A 10,436-nucleotide genomic window follows, 5' to 3' on the forward strand; every position below is an offset into this window, starting at 1 on the left:
TTCAAATGAAACATTTAAAAAATATATATATCAGACATGATCGTGGTACCAGGCCACCTCTAATCATCCTGAATGATTAGATTCATGAATTACACACAGGTTGCTAATCAAGTTGCTAATAAATGCTGGATGTTTTAAAAATGTCTTACTGGACCTTAAAGCTTCAACTAAAAACATTAAATTAAAAAGAAAAAAAATTGGATACTCTTTGGCCGATGGCACAAATTGTAGATTGTTTAGAAAATGTAATTTTTTTTTTTATTTGATCTTTCAGTATCTGACATGATGGTGGTATCGGACCACCTCTACTCGCCTACCTATATCTCAATTGATCCTGATTCTCACCAATTTTTATTTCATTTTTAATTTTTTTTTTTTTTTAAACCAAAAATTAAAGTGTCACCAGACCGAAAGTGCTCATATTGACCTCAGAGCAAATAATAATAGTAAAAATGCTGGATGGGATTTCAGAGGGAGAAAAGGAATGATTATAATCTGATCTATTCTGGAACCATTTAAGTGAAGCTCTTCCATTAAAAACAGCTCATTTTAAAAGCTTCACAGTTTTAACATACATATCAGATCTGGATCAGCTAATACTCATCATACAGTGGGGTCAGGTCACCTCTACATCACTAGCCGGACTTCCACACTGATTCCTCAATTAATCACACTTTTTACATTTGCTTCTAAATTAAAAAGGGGGTATGGCTTAAAGCAGAAATAAGTGTGAGGTCCTAGAAGTGGTTGTATTGACTGAGCACTACAGATCGGTCACTAATCAGTAGAAAACGCTGGAAGGAAAAAAAAAAAAAAAGGTTTTGGTCCGAACCGGAAACGGCCTCTTAAATAAAGCACTTCCATTAAAAGCAGCTGGTTTTTAAAACGATTGATCATTTATAACAGAAGAAATACAGTGAAGCATTTTCATTAAAAACAGCTCTGTTTAAAGATTGATAATTATTAATCGATCATTTATATCGAAATTGAATAATTAAAATCTTGAGCATCAGGCCACCTCTGACTACAGCACAGATTCCCCAACAAAAGGGGTGTGGCTTAATCCTGAAACCAGCCAGCAGTGCTGAAAGTGGGTGTATTTACTGACCACTACAGACTACAGACCAATCAAAAAGCACTGATGTTAACAACCTGCATCTGGAGTCTGATTTAATGAATCCGGTCCGTATTTACTGACCACCACAGATTGCAGACTGGCCTGCATATGCATGACGTAGGCAGCCAATCAGCAGCCTCTGCGACTTGAGCCGGTCTCAGTAGAGACAGATCTGTCGTACCAGGGCCACGGGTAGTTCAGAGGGTCACTGGTTCGAATGGTTGCTTGCCTGGTGACGTTGTATAGGCGGCAGTTTGAAAAAGAGGTGTGGCTGGCGGCACACACGTCAGAGGGGGCGTGTCTGTCCTGAAGCAGCTTCTTCAGTTTAAAATTAAAAGAATTTTAAAAGAATATTTTTTATATTTATAATTAGTTTTATTTATATATAGATTTTTTTATATAAGAAATATAGACTTGGTATTGGCTAATACCCAAGACCTAAGGAGTGGGAGGTGCTGGAATTGGGTGAATTTACTAACAACTGCAGATTGGACACTAATCAAGAAGTGTGGACATTGCAGCCCTTTTGTCCTTTTTGCTGATTATCACTTTTTTATCATGTGAATCTGGCTGCAGTTCTTTATATCGTATAGGAATTTCATAATGAATAGACCAATAGAAAAGGTTTAGGTTTTTCGCCATACTTTTAGCACAGCCACGACGATACGGCCTGCAGCCTAGCCAGCCAATCAGCAGGCTTCTTTCAGAATCAAGCATACGTATTGGCTTACTGCCTGCGTGTATTAAAAGCCATGGAAGTGTTGAATACTGAAGTCACTTGGTTGGTACCGTAAACAGCACTGAATTCCCATACCCAGCCCCAGCAGTGCCATACTTTAGTTTTGTTCCAGCAGTTATTGCATTATTATATTTTTCCCCCCCACCTCTTCTGTTGCCCCACGTCTACGTACACATTTCCATAAATATTCTATGCAGCAACCTACAGTAATTCTATAAAAATGCATAAGACAAAGCTTTGGTTCAGACTGTTTAAGCTATTGGGTCTCATCACAACTGGATTTTTGTTCGAGGTATGAAGTACCTTTCGCTTGCGTCGTTTATCTCCGTGGATTGCGGTTTTGAATGGTGTTCACTATTACACTCAAGGTAAACTCAACACACACAGTCAGCCGTCACCATGATGGCAAAAAGGTACACACACACACGCCATATTTGATCGGATCTGATCAGACAAGACAACTCAGATTATTATAATAATAATAATAATAATAATAATAATACAAAATATAAAAAAATAAAAATAAAATAAATTAAAAGAAAGCTCATGCTAGAGGTATTTTCTCCAAAATACCAAGAGATTATAACAGTACGTTCTCACTCCACAGCAAACACGTTACCAGGTAGCTTCACAACTGCAGACTCAAGTGAACAGGCTTGGCTTTGCCTTTTTCTTCTTTTTTTTTTTTGCCTATAATGCAAGGAGTAAACTAAGGCAACATTAAAAATCCATTTATTTTCCTATAGAAGAAGAGCATCAGGACACACTTATGGACTAAAAGTACTAAATACAATATGCATCTCTCCAGAACTACAAGAAACGCAAAGATTCAACAGATGAAGAAGAAACGGGACTCCTCCACACGTCCTCCGCTAAAAACTACAGTACTCCAAGCCCTTGTGCTTGCGATTCTTCTGCAGTGCTAACGGAAAGCAAGACACTAGCTTGGCTGAGCAGCAGATTTACTTGCATGCCCACTGATATGTATGATCCTGCATTTCCAAAAGAGAAAGAAAAACTAAAGGCAAATCAGAAAATATTATTATAATAATAATAATAATAATAATAATAATAATAATAATAATCTGGTACTTTGATTTAATTTCGTTCCCACTGAAAACGTCTGCATTTCAGAACAGGGAAACACCAGAGCATAAAAGAAACCATTGTGCTGCTCACGTCTCAGCTCAGGCTTCAGAAATAGACAGTGTTAGATAGTATAGCGATTATAAACGTGCAAATCGACACTGCAGCCGGCCACGGAAAACTTACGAAAAAAAGAACCAACAGCTGCGCAGTCCTTCAATGCCCGATTGTCCAGTCCAATAGTTTTATGTACAGTCATGGCCAAGAACCACGTCACGAAAGCTGGACTCCACAGAGCCGACTGCTGTCGTACCACACAGGGGTGTAACAGCTTCATTTAAAAGGAGCGTCTCAGGTAGTGCACACACAGGCTTCGTCCGGATCACAGATTAAGCCATTTGTTCGGTTTAACGAGGCTGAAGTGATTATTTGCTGTCGTTTATATCGATTGTTTGAATTTCTAAGGGGAAAACAAAAAAAAAAAAAAAAAAAAAAAGCTCCAATAAGGAATCCTTTATTAATCAAGATCATCTAAAAGCCACAGCGCTTAAAAACACAATGCAAAACACTCACTTGGACACAACATCTGAATATCTGCTCTGAATTGCTTTGGTCGGCCCGTTTCCCCCCACTCACCCCCCGCTGCTGTGTGTTGGTTTTGTCGCTCGCGTGTACAGAGCGCAGCTGGCAGCTCTCTAAGTGCATTGATCTTCTGACCGAAAGAAAAGAACCGAATTGACTCAGATTCTCAGATTATTAAACTAAATTGAACTGATCATCTTCCACTGACTGTGTCTGCGATAAAACGTAAGTAGTATTGCCGTTTTGCGCTAAAATGCATAATTCAGTTATTATGACCACCTTCTGTACGAACTGCAACAACCGGTCAGTGCTTTTTTTCCCCCCCTCCTTTTCTCCACACTCCTCCTCGAGTCAGCGGGCCGATGAAGGTTTGCTAGACGTCTACCGTGCACAGGGGCTCGCTACCTGGCTGTGCAGACTCCACCACAGTCATTTTGGGTTTCTTCCGGGTTTCCTCCTGTTTAAAAACACACAATAACACACCTGTGACTGCATACCTACAGACACACCTACATTTAAAAAGAAAAAAATTAAATATTTTATATATATATATATATATATATATATATATATATATATATATATATAAAAAACTGCAAAAAAATAAAATAATAATATATATATATATATATATATATATATATATATATATATATATATATATATATATATGTAATATATATAAAAAACTGCAAAAAAAATTAAAAAAAAAAAAAAAAAAATATATATATATATATATATATATATATATATATATATATATATATATATATATATATATATACACACACACACACACACACACACACACATTTGTCTACTTATTTATTATATAAAAATACACAGAATATATTTATTTGCCATTATATTTTTAATATTTTTAATAAAATAATTACACGTACATACACTATATGTTGTTTTGTTTGTGGGTTTTTTCTGAAGCAGTCATTATGGATAATGGTCCAGTGCCAAACCTCCCCCCCCCCCAGACAATGCAAGTGGACTTAACCTCTTCAACCATGGGTTTATTAATCAGCGTTTATTCCTAATTCAGAAACGACTGGGAAACATTTGGTAACTGTCCCACAGGGCGGAGGGGCGGGGAAAACTCTTATGAAGCTCTGGTGAAGCTCTTGACGCTTCAGGTGCTTGTGAGACTGCCAGGTAAGACTTTAGCCAAAGCGCTAATCTCCCAAGCAAGAACCTTCTTATGTTCTGGTGTTGGTTTCTCCTCCACAAAATACAGAGAGCAGACGTGTGGATGTTTGGGTTGAGGTTTTTGATTTGGCGCTTCAACCACAGACACAGGTCCTCTTTTTTTGAAGGCAGAGGATTGGGCGGGGGGGGGGGGTGTGGTACTATGGCCCCCTCTAGGAATTTCCACACCAGAAATTCAGTAATTTGTTTACGGCTATGTTTGGCCCACGCTAGTAGCTGAAAGACTGTCCAGGCTACCTAGTTAACATCATGCACGGTCATGATACCACAGCCCAAACTGTGCATGGTCATAGGAAATACAGGCAGCGATTGGTGATGTGAAAAATTATGCTACTGTAAATGTTTGGGTTTTATATTACATAAAATGACAACAGGAGCTCATTACAATATTTTCCATGACTGAGTATTAAGTACTTTTTTCAATTGTTATTTTTCGAGGATTATTCAGTACTGGATTTTGGCACATTTATTTTCCAGGTTTTCCAGGACCTGTATGAACCCTGTAAGCAGCAACAATCAACAGATTCGCTGTAGTTCTGGAAGTGTTACACAAAATAAACAAAGGTGCTGCTTAAACAAAACTAAAGTACAATTATTTTTGAGCAAAATCATAAATAGCATCTTCAGTAAGATTCTCCCAAACACAGATCTCCATGGATTATGTAGAGCAAGTGGTGCAGAATACCATGGTGCAGATATATATACATGGGGTATTTAAGTGAGGGCAGGGTTTAAAGCTGTTGTTGGAGAAGCCAAATTTGACTGGATTAAGGAGCGGACATACATTTGATCATTAGTGTGCAAACAGACTTACCCTTTCTTTAGCCAGTTTCCTCATCTCCTCCTGAAGTTTGTTCAGAATGTGGAGGTTTGGCTTGTTCTTTTTGGCATACTGCTGAAGTTCAATCACACTCTTATCTGAGTTTTCCTAAAGGAGGAGAAAACGGATGGAAAACGGCAATCAGCCAAGATAACGTATGTGAACATGCACATAAATTGTGTGTGTGTGTATTTATTAATAATAATAAGAATAATAAATTCTTTGTATTATTAATTATTTTTAATTATAATAAAATTATATTACATACTACTAATAATAATAATAATATAATAAAATATATATATTTATTTATATAAATAATGTTACACTTTATTCAATAAATAAAAAGTATAATGACAAATAGGCTGCTTGGGTGTAGATCGATCTCTCGCTCATAACATGGACTTGCCTTATTTCCCTTTTTTTTATTAAAAAATAGTTTATTTTGTGTAGAACGTCCAGTGCAACTGATCCAGATTCTAACCACAGGTATGATAAACACACAGTGAATAATGTAATGTGCTCAGTTAAATGGAGTCACAGTAACTGATCTGTGTTTTGGAGCACCGTGTATCTTTTTCTCAAAGATGGGAACCAGCATCTGTGGTCGAAGCTGCCAAATCTACAACATCCACCCAAACGTCCGTACGTCCTACTGTTTTGTGGAGGAGAAACCAACACGGAGAAACGTCTCGGTCAGGAAGCTCCGATAAAGCAGGCACGTCAGATTCTCGTGAGGATCTTCGGTGGGTTAGCGCATAGGTTAACGTCTAGCCTCACAAGACACGGCCGCTTCGTTGGCGCTTCGTACCACAGATTGGTAAGAGCAGACATGTGGACGTTTGGGTGCATGTATTAAATTTCACGTCTTTGGATATGGTGCTCCACAACACCTGGAAAGGTATGCAAGGCTACATCCTAACTGGCTACTTTAGGATCATGAAAACTTGTGAAAGTGGGCGTGGCCAAATAAGGTGGGTGGATTTAGTTCGTAATTTATTTATTTTGTACCTTTTTCACCATCTTATTGCTCTCCCTGCCGTACATGCGCAGAAGAGAGCCCCAGTTCTTCACATGAGGGTGCAGCATCTGGAGGATCTTCTGAGAGGCCAGCTGTTTGCCCACTCTCTTGTTCTTACCTTTAAAACAGAAAAGAAAAAAATAAATTAAAAAAATTTATATTATACATTTATACATACATATAATATATGCATTTTTATTTATTTATTTATTTACATATATATAAAAAAAGTGTTTATATATTTTATTATATTTTAAATATTACTTATACTTATAGTATAAGACTTCAGCAAGCAAACAACCAAATAAACAGGTCATGCATATATAATTCAATCTGGATTCGGCAATTTTAGGAGCTTCCAACTGTCCCTAAACTGTTAAGACCGATGGTTGAGCACTGATACTTACACCACCCACGTACACTGTGTTTCCCACATGTCATTACATATTCACTCTTCTGGTTTTTCCCTGGGATCACCTCAAACTTGATGCTGGTGTCACCCATCCCATGGTTTCTGCAGACAACCGTTCAGATAATTAGCTTGGTGTGCTAAATAAGTAGTAACAAGTAGTGCCATTACACATCCGTAATCAGCTTACCTCTTAAGGCACTCATGAAGGATCTGGTAAGGTGAAAGTAAGCCTGCTTTGTTGGTCAGCTCGTACACCCTCGAATCTTCAATACTGATATGGTTAAAATACTGGGGGGGGGGGGGGGAGAGAACTGATTAATTCAGAACAAGAATATAGAATATAAATCTGCATGATGGTGGTTTAAAATAAATAAATAAAATAAATAAATAAATAAAAGCAGACGTATTTAAAAGCTAATTACCTACAGACAGTGGATATGGTGTAATTTTCCCCTCAATATGCTTAAAAGCATAAAACCCTGGAGATCATGATCACGGTGAGGGATGCACCGATCCTTTTTTTTCCAGTTCTGATACCGATACAGATGCATAAACTTTGCATATCGTCCGATACCCGATACCAGTCCAATACCATTGTTACATTAATAAACCGTATACCTCACCATGTGGGAGAGACTCAAGGAATCAGGACGGACTTAAACATTACTTTACTAACTTTGTAAAATAAAAAATACTAATTAACCCAGATATAATGTACTAAACTGCTATTTATTTGTCACTAAAATTAACAATGGTGCAGGACCTTGACACAGCATTCAAATTAGCATAACTCAAAATAAAATCTAGCAGCTAAACCTAAAAATAAATAAGTAACTTGTACCCAGATACCTAGTTCTCAGATACCCGATCCAGCTAATTTTGTTAATATCGGGACCAATATCCGATACTAATATCGGATCGGTGCATCTCTAGTCACGGTAGTCCAACAGAATCCTCAAACTAAACTGCACTGTATTTTTGAGATGAGGGCATGCACAGGGCTTTACACAATAATACACAGTGCAAGTACTCATTTAAATATGGCTCAGCATCGCTGTCTGCAATAACCTCAGATCTCCAGCTTTTCACTTTCTCCAGAATGTAAATCTGGCCATTGTTGAGGATAGCGTATCAGAATTTAATAATAATAAAAAAAACAAAAACTGACCAATAGAAATGCTCCAAAATGACTAGTTTTACATAGACGTCCATTGAGATACATAAACCTCAATTATAAATATAAGCCCTGTGAAGTGATGTCGTACCTCCAGTTCGTCTCCTTCTACTGGCTTCTCCTCAGACGTCTGCTTCACAAAGTCAGGGATGAGGATCTCCAGTGTTGCTCGAGCTGGTCAACAGAAAAATACCAGTAAGATAGGCATGTATGAAAAATACATGTCTTATGAAAAATAAGACATGAAAAATAAGACAACCCACACCTACCCAACCCAACCCATCTCAACCCATCTCAACCCGACCCGACAGCAACATCGTTACCGACCAAGCGTCTACATAAAAAAACGGTTAAATTCATGTTTGGGAAAATCAACCATTTCATTCTATCTTCTCTCTGGATGCTGATGTAAACATGCCCTGTAGAGAGGTCCAATGTACTGCCACTACAGCCCAGGGGTCACAAGAATGAATTCCAAGCCATGCCGCTCTGCCATCATCAGCCGGAGCGAGAGAGAGCACAATTAAAGCAGAGTTGGCCGGCACAGGCCACTGTTAGCTGGCATGGTGGAGCTGGGGACCTGACACTCCCCTCTGAGCCCAGCATAAATAAATGAATGAATAAATACAATAATAATGAGGATAGTAATAATAATAATAATATCTAGTGCTAGGGGAGCTATGAACGGGTGGGTTAACTGGCAGAACCAGATTTGGAGAGACACTCAGTACCACACTTTTGGGTCTATATCTAAACAGCCCAAACCAACCAAGCAAAGCTGAAGTCCAATTAGAACTGTCTGTCTAAGCCGTTACAAACTACAGACACAAACAACACATAAAGCACAAGAATTAAGTCACATCTGACCCCAATCAAGGCATCAATAAAAATAAAAATCAGAAGTACCAGCTTTATTCTTGGCGAGTTTTTACTACTTGCAGTTCCTGTGCCATATGTGACTCCGTCTATTATGACAGAGGCTCCAAAGGGTTCACTTGGGTTTTCTGGGGGCATAAAAAAATAATTATTTATTATTATTATTATTATACATCAAACCAGACACAGACATTAAGCCACACTGCACTTGCTGTAATAAAGTCTTCAGTGAAATACTAAGAAAACAGCTGCACAGATTGGGAACTCACCACATTCAAAAAAGTTGTAAACTGGTCGGACCTTGAGCACACGTTGCATATATTCGTGAAGAATGCAAACTTCGGATTTTCCATTAGGGTTGATGACAAACTCTAAAAAAAGAGATCACATGACAAAACATCAATAAACTCCATATCGGCATTGCAAATAACACCTATTTAATTAGTTGATTTATTTATTTATTTGGAAGATACAATCAAATGTAGCCTCTCAATGCATCAGCAAAGCCTAAATGCTGCATAAAATAATAATAATCCTGACTGATTCACGTTTATACTGGATAGTCTAGAAAGCTAGGATTAAGTCAATGTCAACATTTTTACACACAAAAGTTATATATAATAAAATAATCAAATCAGCTTGCTGATTGGTGCTTGGAGATATCGAGCAGTGCTTGAAGTTGCTGCCATGTGGTGCAGGTCAACTGTATCTACCTGTATCTTCCTGAAAGCCTCAGCAATTACAAATACACCCATCCCCAATAATCAGTCCACATGACCGCCATAGTGACCGCCCAGTGAGCGTCCCTTCACCTTTCTTAGTGGGAGCATCCTGCACGGACAGCGTGATGAGCTTCTGATTGGCCGGAAGGATCGGCCTCTCGGACTCCGCCTGCTTCCTCTTCATGTCCCTGTTGAACTGCCGTCGCTCCGCCCAGGTCCGGAACTTCTTCACAGTGACTTGCTCAAAGTCGAAGCACTTCTCCAAGTAGCTGCGAAACTCCTCAATGTCTGCAGGGGGTTCAAGAAGAAGAGGAGGAGGAGGAGGAGGAGGAGGTGGTCAAGGTCTGCTCAGATCCACAGACGTTGTATATGAATATTACATTCAATAAAGAGAATAAGAGTTCAGCAGAAATTCTGCAGAACTAAAATTAAACATTATATGTCCAAATGTTTGTGGACACCACTTCTAATGAATGCATTCAGCTACTTCAAGCTGCACCCCTACCGGCACCATGCCTAATGCCAGACATGGGCTTGACGGGTGCAAAAAAAAAAAAAAGTTACACCATATGTGTTGTTATAATAACGAGAAGGTGTCCCAATACTTTTGTCCATATAGTGTAAATGGGGACTGTCAGTCTAGTTTTCTCTCTAAAATGTTTATTTTAA

The 10,436-nt window shown here is 38.3% G+C and overlaps 1 protein-coding gene across 1 annotated transcript in view; it reads right to left on the reverse strand.

The window, feature by feature from the left end:
• Nucleotides 1–1,467: 1,467 nt before the first annotated feature.
• The window catches only part of dgcr8 (DGCR8 microprocessor complex subunit), a 94,569-nt gene continuing 85,600 nt past the window's right edge, over nt 1,468–10,436 (reverse strand). The window contains 10 exon segments of the mRNA XM_072665299.1: nt 1,468–3,981; nt 5,557–5,670; nt 6,574–6,701; nt 6,991–7,097; nt 7,183–7,283; nt 8,261–8,343; nt 9,076–9,099; nt 9,102–9,173; nt 9,315–9,416; nt 9,858–10,055. Coding sequence (XP_072521400.1) covers nt 3,898–3,981; nt 5,557–5,670; nt 6,574–6,701; nt 6,991–7,097; nt 7,183–7,283; nt 8,261–8,343; nt 9,076–9,099; nt 9,102–9,173; nt 9,315–9,416; nt 9,858–10,055 — 1,013 coding nt within the window. The 3' untranslated portion in view covers nt 1,468–3,897.

Source organism: Salminus brasiliensis, chromosome 20 (assembly GCF_030463535.1).
Source record: "Salminus brasiliensis chromosome 20, fSalBra1.hap2, whole genome shotgun sequence".
Classification (NCBI taxonomy): domain Eukaryota; kingdom Metazoa; phylum Chordata; class Actinopteri; order Characiformes; family Bryconidae; genus Salminus; species Salminus brasiliensis.